The 21,418-nt window shown below is 41.8% G+C and overlaps 1 protein-coding gene across 1 annotated transcript in view; it reads left to right on the top strand.

Annotated features, from left to right (window-relative positions):
• CARMIL1 (capping protein regulator and myosin 1 linker 1) overlaps positions 1-21,418 on the top strand; it is a 199,280-nt gene that overhangs the window by 62,306 nt on the left and 115,556 nt on the right. The window contains exon 3 of the mRNA XM_082479631.1: positions 20,048-20,098. Within this exon, the coding sequence (XP_082335757.1) occupies positions 20,048-20,098 (51 nt within the window). The remainder of the gene's footprint in view (positions 1-20,047; positions 20,099-21,418) is intronic.

The following is a 21,418-nucleotide window of genomic DNA, read 5'->3' as shown; positions in this document are numbered from 1 at the left end:
AACCTTGCAGTTTTCCATCTTTGCTCTTCATCAGGTGTATTACCATTCATATTACCTATCTACAGTTTGTTCAAGGCAGTAGTGAGTAGCGTATTTGTGTATTCCTGGTATATTTACACAAGGCTGCTCTCTGATTATTGCAGACTCTGGAGCTGGGTCTGCATGTGTTAATGTACAGCTGCTCTGTAATTAAGTAAGAAAATGCCCTATTCATTCGGCAGGGAGATTTTCTTATCTTATATTGTGCCATTCAGTTACCTATTGAGGTGTTACCCTGTGATTGTGCTGTAATAGCAACAGGCTGTTGGAAAAGCTGGTAGCAAAACAATAGCCTGAAATAAGATACTTTCTGAAGGTGTCTCAAGGGTGGTTAATAGACAATTCCCGAGCTTTTAGCTGTTAAAACTCTGCTCTGAGATCCCGAGAGATTACAACACATGTTTTGTCTGGTAGTAGTATGGATCAGTGAGCCAAAGGGTTATGTACAGGTAAAAAAATCCTTTCTGATAGAGCTCAGGCCCTTGTTTCGGGAAAGCTGTTGAGAGTAAGAAGGAGTTAGAGTTTCTCCTGGGTCTCCAGCGCAGGAGTTTGATGGTCACTTAGGTAAGCAGGGTTTGCAGTATTATTTGTCATTTCAAACCCATCTTCCTCTAGTTCTTTTTTGCTACTGATAATATTCAATATTGTTTGGAGAAGACTGCTTATCCAGTTGATTCAGTATGGCCACGGCCTTCCAGGAGGCAGAAGACTTGGGTCCAAGGAGAGGGGCTGGGGAGCTGCGGGCACCATGGCGTGGGAGCGGGTCTGAGCAGGAGCAGGCAAGGACCTGGCGATAAGCTTGGGAGCTCAGAGGGGTGTGCTGGCAAGGGCTGGAGTGCAACCCCAATATGCAGACTCTGAACAGTGACACTCTGGCTGCCTTTGCTGTTTTTATTAAAATTGGTAAGTGGCGCTTTACAAATGTATAAAAAAGAGACCCTGGAGAACATTGAGTATTAAAATGTCTAGTTTCAGGTGGTTGTTTATTAGAGTATTTTTCTGAAGAGTCAGTTGTTTTTTTGGATGTCTTTGGTTTATTTGGGACCTTGAAAGGGAAAATTATTTTATAAAAAAGAAACCTTATTACTGTGTACAGTTCTGGGACAGATGCTGTATGTTGTCATGTTGCTGTCATTGGAAAACAAACATAAATACAGCTACAGCAGTGTTAAATGCTGTAACTAACCTATGATACTCTATTACATACTGTTTAAGATTTTATGCTGCCAAGCATGTTATTTTCTGCTGAAAGAACATTTGCTACAATTTTATTTTAGTAATCTGGAAGCGGTTGCTAAGTGTACATGACAAATGGATTGCTACCTGCAATATTGTGAAGAATATTGTATGAATATCTTGATGTTTGCTGTTCCTTTAGTACCAAAGAAGTCCTGTGGAAAAATGTCTGTGTACACTTTTTGTGTATTTTCTCCCTCCACTGTGTACCTGTATGCATGTATCTCTATGAGGAAAAAAAAAAACAACCCTGAAAAATATGTATTTTGTTTTCCTGTGTTTAATTGCTGATTACTTTAGAAGTAAGAGGACTGTCAGGTCTTGCTTTCATGTTTTTCCATTTCTATTTCACCAGCTGAATAGCTAATCTGGATAGATTAGATAGAGGTTTTTTCTTCTTTTACTCTAAGTAGATACAATGTCTTTTTCCATGGTGCTGTGGAGGTTAGCATGTAGGTGACCCCTGCTTTTTAATTTGTAAGCAAAGCGAACTTTGTATGAGCGTGGTCAGGCATAAGTTTTTTCTGATTACAGTTTATTTTTTTAAAAAAACAGTATGAACCTTTTAGAAAACTGCCTTAAGTATGAAAGTCCTTATCTTGGCTGATGTGATAGCTAAATGGAACTGAAAGGGCTCTTTGGAAACCACTTGTGTATCTGTAGATAGCAGGAATACCAGAATTACAGCCAACTTGTCCAAAATGACATGCTTTATGTATGTTAGGACATATGATCGAAGCATGCTGCCAGATTAATTTGCCCAAACTGAGAGCTGATTTTACAGTCAACTCCTTTCTTTGCTTCAGTCTTCTTTGGTTTGCTTTTTAATTCTGTGAATTAGCATCAATACACGTGGGAGGACATTTTCTTTGGATTCTGCACTAAATTATTCTGAACCGTGTAGAAGCCCTGACAGTGAGAGGAGTAGAATGTCTGTCTCCTCATCTATCCTGTTAATGGGCTTTTTCACTGTGTGTTTTTGGACCTATTTGAAACAGTGATATTAGTCTTCCAATTACTGTTCAAGCTCTTTGACTGTGCTGATGAGCAGTTATGCAACATGTCTGAGTTCCTTCCTTTTTCCCAAGAGTGGGCAAGGACCGGCAGGACAGGTATTCACTTCTGCCTGCAAATTAACTCTTGAACTGAAATTCAGAGCTCAGGCTATGGAGTCCCTGATAAGTGAGGATGAGAGGCTATTAAAGAATGGATGCTGTGTTGCTAGCACAGTGTCAGGAGAGCTGGATTTTCGTCTGGTGCTTCTGAAATGCTGAGTGCAAATTCATGTAGCATGCTCATCTTTCATCCACTGTAGGAAGTGGTGACTTTTAAAAATTTTATTATTTATATAGGGCTAATCAGCCCAAATGGCACCGATTGTTCTAGTGTAGTGGTTAAACAAATATATGAACCCTTGTGTGTGGGCTTGTTACTCTGCTGCTTGGTGCTCCAGTGATCTGCTGTACCAGCTTCCAGCATGTGTTTCTCCTTCAGGGACCTCCACCATGGCTGTGCTGATGCCCGTTGAACGTGGAGCAGCTTTGCCAGGTTTATCAGCAGAGACATCTCCAAATGAGGCATCTGTGTCTGGTGGGATGCTTGGGGGTGCAATGCCAGGAGCCAGGGCTAGGTCTATGTACCTAAATCATGCAATGACTCAGTCATCCAGCTGTGGTGCATCACTGGCTTGTTTAGATGCTTAATTGCATTGCCCTCCCTCTTCTGCTCTTTCTTACGATAGTAATAACCATCTTATGTCTAGTCCTTTCTAGAGAAAAGTTAGGCTAGAATTCTCTTCTGTCTTTGGAGGTTTGTCCTGTTGACAAAAAGCAAAAGGGTGGCAATACAAATCGTGGAACTTGTCCAGCTCTGAGGGAAGGCCCTCCTTCTGATATGAGATGACCAGCAAGCTCTGGCTGAGCCAGCTGTGCCAATTTTAGGAAGTTTCCATTTCCATTGGCCACCTGCCCCTCTGGCAGAGGTTACCACTCCCCCAGCTGGGTCGGTGGCATGGACATGGGCATGCACACATGCATCGGGTGCTGAAGAGAACTAATTAGGTGCGAGTGAGCGACCTGAGCAGCTGTGTGGCATTGCAAGTGCTGTGCAGCAGGGTGGCATCAGGGGGAGCGTGGGCTCAGCCTCTCGGGGATAGCCCTGCGGTTATGCTGGATTAGCCATAGTACGCAGCTGCATTGTAAGACTGCATTTTGGCATATGCACGGAGGCTTTGCACTTCTAATTGATTTCCCTCACTTGCTTTCCTGCTTCATGTAAGTGTGACCTAGAACATGGGGTGCCAAGGCCGATTCGATGCTCCTTGCACTGCAAGCAGTTTGATGCGTTATTACAGGGTATGAATTTAGTTCCCTTTTTTTAACTAGGAGATTTTTCATCTTGGGTTGAGTGATTTGGATTTCCTGCAGTTTATCAATGGTTTAGTGACATAGTCGGATCTTGGAAGAGAGCAGTTCATACACATAAACAAGGAAGAAAGAGGAGGTGGATCCTGTTTCTAGTGTTGGTGGATCATCTTCAAATATTTCTGCATGACTGTGTGGTTAGAAAAAAGGCATCGTGTATTTGTGTGACTGTTGTAAAGCTTGCTGTCTTTTGCTTTAGTATCCCAAATTGTGTGTAGCTATTGCCCCCCTCCTTCCCCATCCGCTTTACTCAATAACTAGGGTAAGACAGAGATGACTGTTCAACTCCAGACTTTTTTTTTTTTTTTTCTATATAGCTTTGCTGACTGTATTTCAATAACAAAATTGACTTCGGAAGCTCTACCAGAAATGTATCAGTTCTATGGACTGGTGAAATAGCATTAACTGTCATTTCTGGGTTTTTTTGTTGTTTGCTTTGTTTTTTAAAGGACATTAGCTTTTAATTCTCATTCTTTCCTTCGTAGTTTTCAGCGAGCCTCATTTGCTAGGAATTAGCAAATTAAACACAAAAGAAAACAGTATGGTTTTGTTGTTTTTGTTGTTTCTTTAAAATTGTTGGTTACCTTGTATTTGTAGTCCCTCTGCATTTATTTAAGTGAAAGAGAAAATAATACTTGAAGTAATGCTCCATTACAAAAGTAGTACTAAGTTAGGCAGATAAATCACAGGAGTATATGCATTGCAAGGGAGGGTATTTTGAACTAATAATCTGGAATAGGACAGCACTGTTTTGTTTAAACGAAGTGTGGTCCTGCGGCTGCTCTACGTTTTCTGCTGAAAAAGGGTATGTTTATATCATCAACAGAGTGGATATAGAGAATCAAAACATGTTGCATGGTAAAAGTGACCTGGAAAGAAACATTTTCATACAGTTTTATGTTGTCGCTGTTTTTCATTCATTACACACACACACATATCTCTCTGGCTGAGGTGTTCTTTTGTCTTGTTTGTTCGTTTCAGAAGCTTCCTGGCTTTTCCGTAAGAATTATTTAGTGTCCCAGATCTGCCAATTCTGAGCTTCTCAAGCTATGGGCGAAGGAGCAGAGGGGCGAACCTCCAGGCAGAAACCTGGTGCAAATAGCACCGAGGCAGCTGCAGACAAAAGGGCAGGCTGTGCACATGATAACATAAGAATCGAGTGCACTGGGATTGAAATGTAGGCATATGAAAGGTGACAAACCTAGCCCAGGGTAAACTGCCTTTGGGAGAGAGCTATTCGGGGAGAGTGTCAGGTGTTCACAGCTTTTAAATCAAGACAGCTTGACTTGGCACAGATTAACCCTTTTGTGAACCCCTATCAATCCTCGGTTTCTGCAGCCCATATACATTTGGGGTTTTCTCATCATATTATCTGTTTCCACTTGGGGAAAAAAAAAAACAAAACTAGGTGAAGTGTTGAATGTATGGTACATTTCTTCTGGATTTCCAGGCCTGTGGTGGTCCAGCTGAAACCATGGCTCTGAAGAGGATGATGGACATCAGAGATTGTGGTCACATCTACTCTAGGTATACATGAACTCAATAGTCAGAGTCAAATATGGCTTGCAAGAGTTGCATGTCAGGAAGCGTAGCACATCTCAAGCATGTTGGCTTACCGAGCATGAGCAAAGCAGCTATCATTTGTAGGCAATAGAGCAGCCCAGAAGCATTTGACTTGCTGTGTATAACTGCAATCTTTCTTGTTTCTGTGTAGAGCAAATCTTCTAGAGCCACAACTGAAGAGTTTGGTCAGCCTCAGCCTGATTTTTCTTCTTCCAAGTTCTTCTTCAGTATCTGCATTTTGCCAACAAGTAGCAACTTCAGACAATATAAATAAAAATCACTTTCCTTACCGATGAAGTCTTGTGGGGGATGTTGTAGTCTTTGGACTGGTAATGCAGCCTCCCAGAAGCAAAAACATGGCAAAGACTGGAAATTGAGTAAAGAGGAAAAATTCAAGTGTTAGTCCTCAAAATTGGATTCCCTTGACATTTGTCACTCCTGTAGCATTTTTGCTTTGCATTAAAACCTCTTTCCAGTTTGATTGGAGAGAAGTATCCATTTCATGTTCCTCTCCTCAGGAATGATACCCAGATTATGAGCGCCGAGGCTTGGCCCTGTCGGGTTGTATCTTACATCACATCTCCATTTGGTCACCTCACTTTTTCAAGTTGCAAAGCTTTATTTGTGGTAGCCCTGCCGGGCTATTGAAGCCTTGACCCTGTGCAGTGCTCCTGGAAGCTTGTGGTCTGCAGGCTTCAATTCCTTTGGAGGGGGCATTATTGAGTACCAGTGTTTCCAGACAGCTGTGGTTCATTCAGCCTGTGTTTATAGTGACATGATCATTACAGCTGGGGTCAGATCATAGATTGTGAACCTTGAGGAGGAGGAGAAGGTTGTGTTTCCTTAGCTAATTTACTGGGATTCAGAAAATTCATAGAATTAATTGATTTGTGCCACGAGTAGGTCAATGGTGTACTTTGAAAGCTCTTACGGATTTTCATGTGTCTCCAGAAGTGGAACTGCCCCCCCTTCCACAGTTGCATATTTTAAAGCAAAAGTCTTCAGACTTTTATTAGCAACCACAACAGACTCAGCTTCTGAAACTGCTCTGAGGGATCAGACTGAGGGGTTGAAGTTGCAGGCCCCATGCCGATACTGTTGGATGAAGTGCTGTGGTCTTTGTCATGCAAGAAGTGGGCATAATGATATATTAATATTAATTTAAACCCCTAGTATTTGGCATCTTTTCTTGAAAGGGTTTATAGCTACCTGCTTCTGTCATCTGCATTTTTAAATTAAGGCCTTAATCATCTGGCTGTGGATAGTAATATCTTTTAGGGTGGCAGTGGCCTCATTAAAAATGTACTTTATGATCACGATAATATGATCGTCTGAGGTGAAAAGCCAGTTTTTATTTTTTCTTTTAAATGCATTGGGTGGCGAGTGAGTGCCTTTGCATTCTTAGCTTGAGCAAAGTAACGTCTCCTGGAGCTTCTTTGCTCAGCCTGGAGTAGATGTCAATAGAGTGTCTTGTTGTTTTCATCTCCCTTGACCGCTACTTTAGGAGAAATCTCTGCCTGATAAGAGAATATATCTTAATTTCTCATCTTATTTATGACCAGGGGGGAAGTAGTGGCCCTTTCAGAATTGGTGGGAGCTCTGCAATGCAACTGAACTGGAAAAGGCAAAATTCCGCCTCAAACAAGTTGACATGGATGCTTTCTTCTCCTTGTCTTCATTTCTTGGTGCACTTGCTGTGTGAGAAATGCTGGGATTTAGGAAAGGGAAAGAGGGGACATCTGTAGCCTGTTTGCAAGGAAATTAAAAGTGGTAGTGTAGACAAATTGAGCGATCACAGGACCCTGACATAGAAGAAATGGAAAATAAAACAAGGTTGGGGCTGTTGTGGGTGGTGTTTCAGTGTTGCAATTGTGGTGGGAGGTTTTCAATGGCTGTGCTTTACTGACATCATCAATGCTCTCATCTGAATAATGAAGTTAATAGTCCAATAATAGGAGTGTTTCTGTGTGGGCAGAGTTCATATCTTCAATGTATCTCATGTTCTGTTGGGTGCAGTTTTCTGCAAACCTGCTAACAAGACCCTGATCATTCATTTATGGTGTGTTTGGGAGCTTATGTGTGTAATTAAAAAACTTTACAGTGATTTTTTTAAAGTTCTAATTTTACTTGTACAAAACTTCTGTGTTGATGTAAGTATCAGCTCAACAAAAGGAAAAGAAAACATATTTAGAACTTTAAGCAACGAAAGAGCTTGAGAAGAGATGATAAACTCTAAGTGGGTTGAAAAGTTGCGATTACATACATTGATCAGCCATTTACACAGCACAGGTGAATGATATTTTCCTTTCTGACTTATGTGAGAAGACCAGCAAAATTGACTGAATCCAGGTGAGTTTATTTAAGTAGTTAATGGATGATACATAACTCCAGCAATAGTTAATCAATGTTATTGTGAACTTAATTAGGCTAAGGTTGATAGTCACGTTAGAAGCAAATTTAGCTAAACTGGTGTGTGTGTATTAATACCATACTTTATAACTGGCATTAACTTAAAATTGCACTTGCAAGCTTTGCTCTTACAAACTAAACTTAGACGGACTGTCCTTTCACAAGTGAAGTTTTAGTTTACTTAGATCTTGCACTACCTGAACTAAGTATTAAAATCCGGCCTGAAGTTAATAGGTGACAAGGAAAGGCAACAGTAGCAACTGAATGGAATCCATGCTGGAAACTGAACATTTGTAGTAGTTTTTTGAAGGATAAGCACTAGCACATTATTGTGAAATATACTTACCAACATTTGGTTTCGGTTTTTGGTTTTGGGTTTGCAGTAAAAAAACCCCATTCACCAACATTAAGAATCTAAGAAACCACAGCTTAAAAAACCCAAGAAATAATAGCAGTACTTCTTTGAGATGATGCAAGATGATTTTAGCATGGATTTTCTCTCACTTACATTGGCAATGATGCTGTGATTATAACATGTTGGGGTTAAAGTTGTGCTTAAGGGTCTCTCTGTAGTAGGCTGAAGGCCTTTGGGGTTTTGTTTTTTTTAGGAACTGCCTACTTCAGAACATAATAACGACACAAATTGTGTGCGTAAACACCCTGTGTCAGAGTCAAAAAGGCAAAGCACTGAAAAGATACAGCGTGAAAAATTTTGTCTACGACGTGTTGGATTTCAGCTGAAGGCTTCTCAACTTTATTAAAAGCAGTACATCTCTACAGTAGGAGAGCAACTGGGTTTTCAGCCATGCTCTTGAATAGGTAGAGATAACAGGCCTGGGGACCCTGTGCTTAAAGGCATCCCGACTTCTTAAGGTTTTGGCTCTATTGATTTTTCCCTCTGTTTTCATCACTAGTGGATCTGCGTTGATGGCAGGAGCGTGGTGGTGCTTGGGGAAACGGAAGCCTAGAAAAGGCGTGCTATAAACTGCACCCATGCTGCAGTCAGGATACCTTCTGACTAGTCTTGTCTTATTCAATAAAGCCTTAAATTTCTGTAAAACCAGGATAACTTCAGTAGTGTGGAGCTCAGCCTAGCCTGAAAGACCTGCCCGTGGGATGGGGAAGTTGCTAAGCAGTTAGCTCACCTAGAGCACCGTGTTCCTGTGCCTCTGCTGCTGCTGGTAGCTGGGCCGTATTGCTGCTAAGCTGACCTAGGTCTGTTGTGATCAGGTGTTAGCGTGCATAAGAGGCTGCCTTTGGCTGTGCTGGGCCCATCTGGTGGTTCAGTGCTGGTGGCACATGGGGCTTATGCCATGGGGGGAGCTGGTCTCACCGCAATGCAAAGTCTGCCACTGAGCTGCTGAGCCCGGTGGGTGCTCCCCTTCTTATTTGTGGCCCTCTACCAGCTTTCCCTCTGTTAAAGTCCTTTAAAACACTGATGTCTCAGTTACAGTTTTTGAATCTGTATTCTGTCTACCCAGGGTGATTTTTAGGGTGTGCAAGAGAAATTGCAGCCTGGCTCACAGGAAGCTGATCTGACAGCTCCTGAGGTGGGGGAATTGTCCTGCCAGCTCCCAGGGGCTGCTCCTCACGGCCAGTGCTGCCGCTCTTCACGCCCCTCGTGCCGCACATACCCCAGGAAAAACCTGTGTAGGGTGGCTTCGCTTACTCGGCAGAAGAGCTTAAGCAGTTCCAGAGGGGACGGGGGAAAGGCTTGGCTAAGAGGAACCAAAGGCTTGGCTAGCTGGGGAGCGGGGCAGAGAGTTGCCTGCAGACCTGTCATCTAAAAAGAGCAAACCTTTGTGTCCCTTTCTGGCAGGCTGTACCTCCATAGCAAAAAGTAAAAGAATCTGCAAATTGAAAAGCTTGTAAATCATGATTCTTTATAGATAAAATGATTAAGTCCAGAAGGATCTAGTTAGCTTTACGCTTTTGGAGCTTGCACTGACAAGCCGAGTCAGTTGTTCAAGTTTGCAGTAGCAAAGTAACCTTTTAAAAGCTCTCTTCTTCTCTCAGACTCTTGTGCCCTAGTTTTGAAATAAACAATGATTAAGCAGCATTAAGCATGTGGCTCACTGCTTACAAGAGCAAAATTCACCCACAAAGTTATTCTGAGAAACAATTTGACTTAGAAGACCTTTGCATCAGAATTGCATGAAGGAATTGGGGGAAGCAGGCTGACTTTTTTCTGTTGTTTCAAAGGCAAAGGTGGTTTACAAACTGTAAGCTGACTCTTCAGTGACTGCTGGGTAGCAACTGTAGTAGTTGTACTTCGAAGTTTGAAGAGCAGAATTATTTGTTGCTTTTGCATTCAGTGAATTGTAATTTCTGCTTTTTAGCATGGTTTCTGACGTTTTTTTGGAAGTTTAGTTTCCATTTGGCTGTGAGAAATGGATGTTCTTGCCACATAAATAGGCATATTTTGTTATTACATGCATTTTGTTGGGTTAATATACTGTATAAGTAGCTGTACGAGTAAAACACAGGCAATATTAGCGTGATACATTTAAATAAGAACCCTCACAAAACCAGGAAGTATTAAAATAGCTTTTATATTGGACAGGAGCGTATTCATTTTTAATAATGAACAGCGTTAGATAATTGACTTCATATGACTTTTAAAAATCAGCACAAAGAAGAATAACCCTCTATCAACAGTTACTTTGTGGGCTTTGCTCAGTGCACGCAACTTTTACTACTTGGGCAGACGAGACAGAATGTGTGTTGGGAGTGGGGTGAAACTACTGCAAGTCTCTTTTTGCAGGATGTTGGAGGCAAAATTGCTTTCCTGGAATGTGGCAATTCCTGAATTTCTGTCTAAGGGGAAGCAAGATGCAATCAGCTGTGTCACTGCCCGAGGCCAGCCTCGCCTCTGGCTTTCCTGCCTACAGTTCTCCCTGCCCCAGATACAGACTGGGAGCAGGGGGAGGGACAGCAAGCTGGGATTTATCCTCTGTTGCAGAATTTCCGAAGAGATCCATCCACCCATCCAGCAATCTGGCAACTTGGACCTGTGTGAAGGGGAAGTGGGGACATTGTTCACACACCTTGGTTATTTGGCTGCCCTGGCTGTAAGAGTAAAGTGCCTGACAGAGAAGCTTTTGCATGGTTTCCCCAGGAGGTGCTAACTACTAATCAGATAAACTGGTGGGTGGGTGGGTCGTCGGTCGGTACTGGGTAAGCCAACAGAGGATGCCTGACCCATCTTCAGCTCCCACCACTTAAGTAATAAAGTATAGGAGCTATGCGAAAGGAGTTGCACTCGCGTTTGGGAATAGGCAGTGAAAGGGAGGTCCCTTCCAGCCCTGCCTTCTTGTGCAGAAACAGGGGAGTAGTTTGTTCTCTTTTTCCCGCTTCTGGAAGATGTTTTAAAGGTCTGAAAGAAAAGATTTCTTCAGCAAAGGGGAAATGTGATACCCCGGAAATAAAATATCTGTTAAAGAGATCATCTTATAAAACGTAAAACAGTATAACAGAAAATCCAGATTCGGGGATTGGGATTATAGTGGTGGCTCTTAAGGATTTTAAATGACCAAGTTGCTGGTTCCAGCACTTAAGTGCTATTCTTCTCTTGAAAGATTGATGGTCTTAAGATATCAAAATATAAAAAGATAGATAAAGACTTGCAGCATACCTCAGATGATTAAGGATGGAGTGGCTGTCACAGTTCTGTTAGTTCCAGTGTGTACTTTATGTTTTACAGATGATAGAAATGGAAAAAATGTTCTGTTGGAAAGCAAAAAGAGGAAATGGAAATCAGAGTGCACCTGAGGACTGCAGTGAGGCTGCTGAAGTGATGTACAGGAGCAGATCTTGAGTAATCCCCTCTGGACCTAATCGGGAAGAGGGTTTTGTCTTGCACCTCTAACAGTGGTTTCTTTGGGAAAGAACTGCCTTGGCTCAGAGGTTTTCATAATTCCCCACCCATAGATTTGGGTTTGTGTTAAAATTTGTATATGCCATGGAGAGGACAAAAAAGACTTAATTCTACAGATTTATTAAGCTGACATCTTTCTCTGGCCCTTAGCTCTCAGGCCTGTCCGAGGTCAACGTTATTGAGACTGTGGTTTATGGCGGTGGGTATTGAGGAAAATTGTTTTATGATGCTTATTTATTTTATTTTAATATGAAGTGGAACTAAGTGCATTGCACTTTGCTAATTGAATCTTCATTTCATTGTTGATAACTAAAAGCAAATATGAATAGCTGTAGAAGAGTTTCTTATAAAACGCTTGCATTATGGATCAAATTGAGTTTCCTCTGTCCCTGAAGTTTTTGTTTCATTTCCTGGTCTTTAAAGTTTTGCATTATGGTTGCATCTGACATACTTACAAGGAGAGCAATCCCGTCACCAAGGAACACAGCAAAATGTTTAATCTGGCATTTCTAAGTGATTAAATTAAAGAAGATAAGAATAAAAGTACTGTAATAGGAAAATCTATTTCCAGCTGCTTCTGCATAGAAACAGCGCAGCACACCAAAATGCTTCCAGTCTTACCTGCTGTCCGTAAACCCAGGAAGAGGCTCTGTGTAGGAAGAGGGAAGGTGTACAGTTGTTTCTTGCTATTATAGGGATAGGTAGTATGAGGGCTTTTCTAAAGGGTGCCTTTATGTTTTATTTTATGATGGAGAGAAGTAATGCAAGAGCATAAAAAATTGTTGCACAGAAGATGCTGGAGCCCAGGGCCTTTCAAATTACAAGTCAACTGAATGTCTTCAACATATTTTAGCTGACTGTCGGGGGCTAGAACATAATTACATGGGGAAGGTATCCTGCTGTGGCACTTTGTAACCTGAATTGGGGCAGTGAATCTGTGTAATGGCTGTATACAGAAGAGAGTGAAAGTGGGAAAAAATCTGAAATAAAGGTATATTAGCACTAATGTGGTAGTGACCTATTTATGTGTAATGTAGATGCAGAGAAGGAAAAACTCCCTTGGGGTTATATGCCTCATTGATGAGTTACAAATGAATATATGTGGTTTAGCCTGCACCCCTCCTGCTCCCCTCTACCCTGCAGGGGTCAACCCAGGCTGGGTCCAGTGCCACGGAGAGGACTTTGTATTGGTGAAATGCTGCTGCTCTCTGCTTCCTATTTTTATGGCTCAGAGCAGGCTTAAATAACACAGTAGTTAAGTCTTCTGGTATTTAGTGCTTTACAGCACTAGGGTTTTTCGTTGTTGGCAATTGTGCAGTGAGGAAGTTTTGCAGTCTGCTGGGGGTTGCCTTGGCTTAAGCGCTCTGTGTTGGACATCTCTCACAAAGCCATGAAAATCTTCCATGACTCACTGGTTGGAAGAACAAGGGAGCCCTGTGTGCGTACGCACACATGGCTGCCCCTCCACAAGCAGCTCTGTGGTTAATGGAAATGATAGGTTACAATACAAAATTAAGAAGTGTGAGTATGGTCTCAGAATCAAGGGAGTCCCAGTCTGCATGACTGGTGACCACATCCCAAGGTACTTCAAGTGACAGGAGCTGGATGTTTGGTTGACCAAGGCTCCTGTTGCTGCCATTGGCAGTGTCTGGCTAAAGGTGAGCCCCCATCTCAGCATCTTTTGAAATCCCACCTTTACTGGACTAGCTGGGCCATTTGCACATTGCAGACAGGGTGATAGCAAGTGTTTATTTGTGCTCTAGGCTTCAAGAAGCACAATTTGATTCATGCTTTTTTTACAAACAAAACAGTTTGGAGGGCTAGGACACTGCCTAAAGGTGATAGTAGTAGCTGTTTTGGTGTAGGCAAGAGATTTTGGTTTAATTTGCTGGTAAACCGCCAAGCTATGTTGTTTCCTCTCTTGCTCCAGAATTAGGAGGTGTTAACTCCAAGCTTCTCTTTCAAGTCTTGAACACTTCATTTTACCCTTTTGTTTTAGTCAAATCTCTTGGCATGTCCATGCCTCAGTTTTTGTCAGTTTTAAAATGAGGATACTTTTTCTTAACTGTCTTCCAGGGAGGACTTGTTCATTGTTTCCTCTGAAGGAGAAACTTCTCTGAATATTGGAACAGCTCTCCAATAGCTAGATTAGTGTTTCTATTAAAAGAGTCCTCTCTAATTTAGACAGAAAGGGAAATTTGAATGAAGCACTCCGTTGTGCCATCTTGTGGTGTCCCCTGTCTTGTTCAGTAAAGTGATTTGAAAGATGCTTTTCTTATCTTGAAACACAGCAGATTTATTGCCAGCAGTTCTGATATCTGACCCCGCTTTTTTGTAAAAACCCATTTCAATTAAAAGCTGTTCTCCATACTATCCTTTGCCATCCAGAAAATATGGAAAATGGTGGCCCATAACAAATGAGGCTTGAGTTTTTAATGCATCATGACGGTAGTAAGGACTAGTGAAAACCTGCACTCTGCACAGCGTGCCGGTGGCAAGTCAGAGGCAGACAGGCTGTCTGGAGCTCCAGCAAGGGGACCTTGTTGTGAAGATGTGGTTGACATCGGGGATGATCACAGCGAAATATGCAGCAGAGCAGTCCTTTGTGGGGATGGCCGAGGTCATTATGTGCGCTGCAGAGCTTGCCCCTGTCTTGGGCAGGAGACAATCATACTGATGCAAACAACAGCTTCCCTTCCTGCTGAGGGTCTGCTCTGGGGTGTGTTTTGCGTAGGTCTTTGGCTGGCCGCACAGGCATGCCTGGGAATGTGTTCAACTTGGCTAAGGTCAGCTCAGGGAGGGAGAAATTCTGTCTCGTGTGTGAATGCCAAGAACTGAATTGCACTAACCCTTTCCTGAAGGATCTTTCCCAGCTACAAAAGACTGCTTTAGTGTTGGTGGGTAAATAAGTAGGCATTTGGAACAGGAGTGAATAAGGTTTGTCAATGGTTTTTTCAAAGATGACAATTTAAAAGTCATCTTTTAAAAGAGACCAAATGATCAGTCTCAAATTCAACCTCAGACAACTGAGAGGGCTGTGGGTGAAGGTGGTGGTGCTGCGAGCCCTTAAGTCAGGGCTGAACTGGGCTGCTTTGCTGGCGGCAGCGCTCTGCAGAGAAACCCACCATATGCTAAGTGATACCACTACTTCAGAAGCAGCACACACATTCGTGTTGTGCCTGAGCTAATTAGCCCACCAAAAAGACCTCCAGGATGTCAGCTAGCCCCTTTGTGTAGAGAGGCTCAGTGCTTTTAACAGAGACCGCCTCACTTGATACCGGCTTTAATATCTCTAACATGGTGCTGAAAGGGGCCTTTTATCTAATCGAACTCCTGTTGTTTCAGGATGGAGCGTTTACAACATCAGGCATGCAACCCAGAAAATGAATGGTCGAATCCTATAGGGACTGAGAGAGACTAGATGCTCTAACATATTGATTCATCTGTATTTTAAAAAAAACCCAAAACTGTATTAGTGCTGCAGCTTTCCCTCACCTTATTATATGTACATTAGATATTGAATCAGTAGTAGTAATGGAAAGCTTATTATAGAAATCATAAAGCAAGTAATAAATTAGGAAACTTAAAAAATAATGATGATATTTGGGATAATAATGGTAATGAATGATGATAAAAAATAAGGATGGTATAACTAAGAGGTACATAAAATAAAGCAACTGCCTTCTGGACTTCAAGAAATTCTCAAAATGATGGATATCTAAATAAGAAAACCTGTCACAAATGCTTCTTTCCTCAAGTAAATTATCATGGAAGAGACTGAAGCGGTTTTGAGGCTGACAAAATGGCAAATTCGGGGGGGGGGGGGGGGGAAGAATCTACAGTGGAAGGAAAGGATCAGAGTATATTTCAAGAAGTAAAACTGTTGATCAAAACGATCAAAAAAGTACTAAATTTGGGGGGTGGTGGTGTTGTTTTTTTTTTTTTTTCTAATATCTGTGTCAATCAGTTTCCAGCAAGAGAAAAACATTTCGCTAGTCCGTCGTTTTTTTGAGATTTCAGCAGAGGGAAGTTTCAAAACATCTGTTCTAGTGAGTGGAGCGAGCATCACACGACTTCCCGGGGCCCATAAAGTGCTGAGGTGGTTTCATTTTGTTTTATATTTAGTCACAAAGCTGTGTATGCTCACTGTGTTTTCCAGAACTCTTTATTCCTGGGAATTTTAAAAAGGGTAGTAGTGATTTTTAAAAGATTTTTTTCATTTGCTTATGCATTTGAAACTGCTTTAAATATAGATATGGTGGCTTGAGTTGCTATGGTCTGTCTGGCAAAATACATGCAATTAGCACAGAGCTGTGTTGCTCTAATGATCTTCCCAAGACTGACTGCCACATAGGGTGGCTGGGTTAACCCAGTGCAGCCCTGTTAATTTAAATTACAGTGCTAAAATGGGTAATAAGGCTAGGATTTGACAATAAATCACAAAATGCATCTGTATGTTTATGTTTTGTTGATATACTCGCTGAGGATCTGTGTTCAAATTAATTTTATTTACTGAAACAAATTATTTATTCTGGTACATAGAAGATGACCTTGTAGGCCATGAGTCTCCGGAGAAATAATTTGCAGGGTATGTTTGTGGTGAACATTTCCAAATTAATTTCCAAATTTTAACTTGCTTCATGTACATTGTGAGCAGTGTAGGGAGAGTTACGGAATTTGGAGTGATAAAAACGTTAAGAAGTCATAACTTGAGTGGGTATCTGTGTGTGACTAAGAAGAGTCATTTAACATTGAAATGATAATCCTATTTTGTGCTTGAAAAAAAGGCAGAGTAGGAAGACAGATTGAAGCTACTATAAACTAAATATAATTCTCTTTTATTGTCGCTTCCATGGAGCAGCAGCCAGGTTATGTGCCCTGTATAAAATTCATCTGGATGTGCTTGCTGCCTTCACGTCAGTCACTTGCAAACCTTTTGGCTTACAGGTGTGTTAAAGTGTGAATCCACTCCTGAGTATCTTTGTTACATTACTTGTGTTTATCTTTTGACGGGATCTTTTAACTTTCTTTATGATTGAATACTACTTGTGGCCAAACAAAATGGTTATGGAGGAATAGGGCTGTGACTCGTTGAGCTGAACAAGTGATTATTTTTTTATCAGAATATAAGGTAAGTTATACACAGTGCCCAGCTGACATTCCTGATGGGATGTGAGGAGGGAGCGCTTTGTTCAGAGTTGTCCCTGGAATGGGGTCTGCTCCTCCGAGTCTCTGTTTTTCAAAGAGACTTTGACCCTGACACTCCACCTCGTCTAGTCAAGGTTCTCCAGGTCCAAAATAAGTATAACGGTGGCAGAATCTTCTCTGTAATGTGCCTGAGAACTGCTAGAGAGTAACTGGTGACCATTTTTCCTTTTTAGTTTCTTTGTATGAAGAAATTAAAAACCCCAGGAAATCTAGAATCTGCCTATTCATAAAACCCAGCACTCCTGGATACTTCTGAAAGCCCTAGACAATTGTGCAATTAAGCACATACTCGTTACTCATATCAGAGGAATGTAATAGAGACCTGGGACTTCATTCAGAAAAACAGCTCGGTGCTTAACCTTTTAAGGACTTGAACTGTCAGTGTGAAAACACCTCTGGTGCCTCTGTCTTTGGCGCCAGCATCAGATTTCGCAAGGGAAGGAATAGAGTGATACGTTGTTTGAAGTAGTCAATAATGTATGTTCTGTTGCCCTTGCAAGTACTAACAACCATGCAGAATCCTATTGACAGAGACATGGGTGAGCCTGTGTCTTAATAGCCATTATTTGTTTATGCGCTGCAGCCTTATTGAGGAGGAGAAGGAGGTCACTGAAAACTTTCATGTTTTGCAGCTTATCCAACAAGTCTCAAGTTGATTTGGGGTAGAGTCTACTGTGTTGCTAAACGTGAACAAAAATGGTGATGTTAAAATGCAGATGTCGCATAAAATTTTGAAAAGATTGAAAAAAACAATAATCAGAAAGCAGTAAACTAAAGCTGATTCTGTCAAAGGTCATGGTGCATACTCATGGATTTTAGCAGCTAAAATTGTGATAAATGCCAAGCCTTCTCTTTGCCAATTCTGCCATTGTAAAGAAAAAAAAAAAAGTCTAGTGCTGCTGTTGTCAAGATGGGACGTTAATTTTGCAGTAATAGTTAACCTTGTTTTCAATTGGCTTTGTGTAAAAATCAAACTCTTACCTGTTTGTGACAGTCTCAACTATGAAAGCTAGAAATCTCAATGTTACTGGATCAGAGGGCTCAGGCTTTTTTGTACCATCTTAAAGCTCAAGAGTAGTTTCTTTATGGGCTGAGTGAGGAATATCATCTTAGAGCACTCTTCTCCTTTGTATATAAATGCATCTTATTAAGGTAAGTGGGTACTTTAGCTTTGTTGGTTTTAGCAAGATCATTTTGAGAGCCTTGGTACCTCTATCACACAAAGGTACACTGACACGTGCCCTGTTGGAACATCCTTTTCCAACATAATTGTGTTACAGCCTTCTGGTTACCTGGTTTGCATTTAACTTTGTTATTTGCTCATGTGTACTGTAATTATGTTAAAGGGACCCTGTCAGTGCTTATAAAGTAACTTCAACCCATATATGCAGGCAAATGTTTTATAACAGGACTGTGATGTGATTTTCCTGTAACCAGCTGTCCCACTGTGGTATACACATGAACACTGATCTCTCTAATGTTGTAAGTTGCTACCTACAAGGTAAATATGGAAAGCAGCTCTTCAAAAGCTGTTCTTTCCCCTGACCCTCTCACCGCGGCACCTGAGATGTGTTGACCAGAAGCAGATGAGGAGAAGCTGTTGCAGCTGCTCTACCTACTGCTCCAAAGGCATTTTGCTGGTGGTGCTGGTGCAGGGAGGGTGCCTGATCACCTACCCCTCTTCTGAGCTGGACAGGTTGTGTGTGGGTGAAATGATGGGTAAGATGGGCACTCTTCTTGCTGATAGTGAAGCTTGTGAGCACACACAGTTGTGACTGGGGGTGTGATCCTCCCCAGTGGTTCCCAGGAGAGTGATTTGCACCTACTGCGGGTGGCTGCCCTGAGGAGGTGCGTGAGGGAGCGGAAAGAATCAAGGCTTTATTACTGTGAGAGCAACTTGCTGTCAGGCAGGGGAAACTGGTTGTGCAGTGGTTAAAGCCCTTGGGTTGACCCTTCCCCTTTCTTTGGGTGCTGGATTGCAGTAGGCATACTTGTGATGGGCGCAGCTGGGAGGAGAGCAGGGGAGAGTATGTCTCCCCCATGCGTGAGCGCAAGGGGACGAGGCAGGTCTGTCTGGCAGGGCCTGGATGTACCAGCTGAGCGGCAGCGGTGGTGTGCCAGCCAGTGTAATGGGCCTTCAGGGAAGGGGTGAGCCTTACAGGAGGCAACAGTTACTATTCCACAACGGTTTGGCTCTCCATCCGTGATAACCAGAGCACTAGGTCTGATCACATCAACCCTGAAACAGTCTGCTAATATCCAACACTAGTATAGCATTCGTGCTCTTAGGTTTTAGCAAGATGTGGTTCAGCTGAGAATACTGAAGCTGAAATCCAGTCTCCAAAGTGTTTGAATGGCGTTTGGAGCTTGGTGCTGGGTTGCCGTCTCAGGCTGGTTCTCCTTCCCTGAGCGAAGAACACACTTTGTGTCAACCTGCTCACCTGGAGATGGATACTTACTGAGCACAACTGGCTTCAGGAGCTTCCAGCTGTGTGAAAAGATCTGCATGTGCTGTGGGATTTTGATCCAGATGTTTGAATTAAGTTTGTTTCAGTTTTTTGTCTAGAAAAAGACAGTATCAGCAGTAGTTAATTCCATAGGCAGGTAAATCAAAAAGCCATACTCTAGTTTTGGAGAGTGAGTCATCCCTTTTGCAAAGCCTAAAATTTGTGAGTGGGATGCACTACTGGAGATTGGAGTGGTACTTTTATATATCATTATATTTCGATTGGCAGTAACTTCCGTCGTATTTTCTCCTCAGAGTCACTGGTCTCACTAATCTAATAATGTTTTTCTGTTGTCCTTGCTGGAGAAGACATGCAGGTGGTGTCAATGAGAAATCTTTGCATTGTTACTCTAGAAATGCACTGTGTCCAAAAGAAAATGTTTGCTTATGGTCTCTTATATTACTTATAATATCATGTTTATCTTGTGTATTTTTCTTGTATTTAAGTACATCCTGTGCCTGGTAGGACTTCTTATCCTTGCTTTTTTTTTAAATCTCACTCCGATTGCTATTAGATGTTCTTGAGAGATTGATTGAATAAATTTCTTGAGTTCGATGCTGTACTGACTAGCTTATAGCTGATCAGATTGCAGCAGTCTCTTCACTATGATCTACTGGATCTGAGCCCAGTTTTGCTTCCTTCACTGTATGACAGCAAAGAGAATTGACAGTCAGTCTACTAGAGGCTTTTTCCCTCTGGTGTCAGGATTTTCCTGGAAAGAATTTTTAATAATATTCCTGATAAATGAAATATTTCTTACAAATTCTGTTCTTTTTTTTCAATAGGTATTGGCATCATGTCGGGCATTTCTTTTAACATCTCGGATTCCCACCAAGGTAAAGCCATTCTGTTTCTATAAATATTCTGTTTTTTAGATACAAATGTAAGTTGCATTAACTAAGTTGCATAAACTTAGCATATTTTATACTTGTGCATCTGTTTAAAAAAAACCTAAAAATTGTGGAATGGTATGTTGCATGGTGCTGAGCTAGAGTCGCCCTTCTGTTAGTGTCTGACTTAAATTGTTTTGTCAGTTTGTATATACTGTTTCAGAGGAATTTTAACTGGCTGGGGCCGAGTGGCTTGAAAGCTGCCTGGCAGAGAATGACCTGGGGGTGTTGGTGGACAGCCAGCTGAATATGAGCCAGCAGTGTGCCCAGGTGGCCAAGAAGGCCAACAGCATCCCAGCCTGTATCAGGAATAGTGTGGTGAGCCGGACTAGGGAAGCGATCATCCCCCTGTACTCGGCACTGGTGAGGCCCCACCTCGAGTACTACGTTCAGTTTTGGGCCCCTCACTACAAGAAGAACATTGAGGTGTTGGAGCGTGTCCAGAGAAGGGCTACAAAGCTGGTGAGGGGTCTGGAGGACAAATCTTATGAGGAAGGACTGAGGGAACTGGGGTTGTTTAGCCTGGAGAAGAGGAGGCTGAGGGGAGACCTTATCACCCTCTACAACTACCTGAAAGGAGGTTGTAGAGAGGTGGGGGCTGGCCTCTTCTTCCTGGTGACAAGTGATAGGACGAGAGGAAATGGGTTCAAGTTATGTCAGACGAGGTTTAGATTGGATATTAGGAAATTTTTTTTCACTGAAAGGGTTATTAAACATTGGAATAGGCTGTCCAGGGAGGTGGTGGATTTGCCATCCCTGGAGGTGCTTAAAAAAAGGGTAGATGTGGTACTTGGGGACATGATTTAGAAGTGGTTTTGTCAGGGCAGGTTAATGGTTGGACTTGATGATCTTAAAGGTCCCTTTCAACCTCAGCAATTTTATGATTCTATGGACAGGTGGTGATGGTGATCTTGTTAAATAATAGCAAAGCATCAAAAAGCTCTTAAAGGCTAGGGCTTGGTGTACTAAGGAATAGCGGTACTTCTAGTTTAGCATTACAGACACTTCTCAAAACTCCTGTTATTAAATGGATTTATTTAATTGAAAAACTTGTTTCTGTTTTCATGGAAATCCAGAATACGTATGCTGTATTAACAAAATTGTTACTTTACTGATAGCAAATGGAACAAAGGTGATCAGAAGAAACTGTATCTACTCATGTTTTTTGTCAAAATTAAATTTTGTATATCTGAACAATTATTAGAATGGTTGAAAATGCACTTCTTTTCTAGCAGGATTAGTGAAACTTACTGAATTTTCTGAAGT

Source organism: Vanellus vanellus, assembly GCF_965231255.1.
Source record: "Vanellus vanellus genome assembly, chromosome: 2".
In the NCBI taxonomy this organism is placed as follows: domain Eukaryota; kingdom Metazoa; phylum Chordata; class Aves; order Charadriiformes; family Charadriidae; genus Vanellus; species Vanellus vanellus.
Note: the sequence above shows the minus strand (reverse complement) of the source record. Positions and strands in the feature narration are given on the sequence as shown.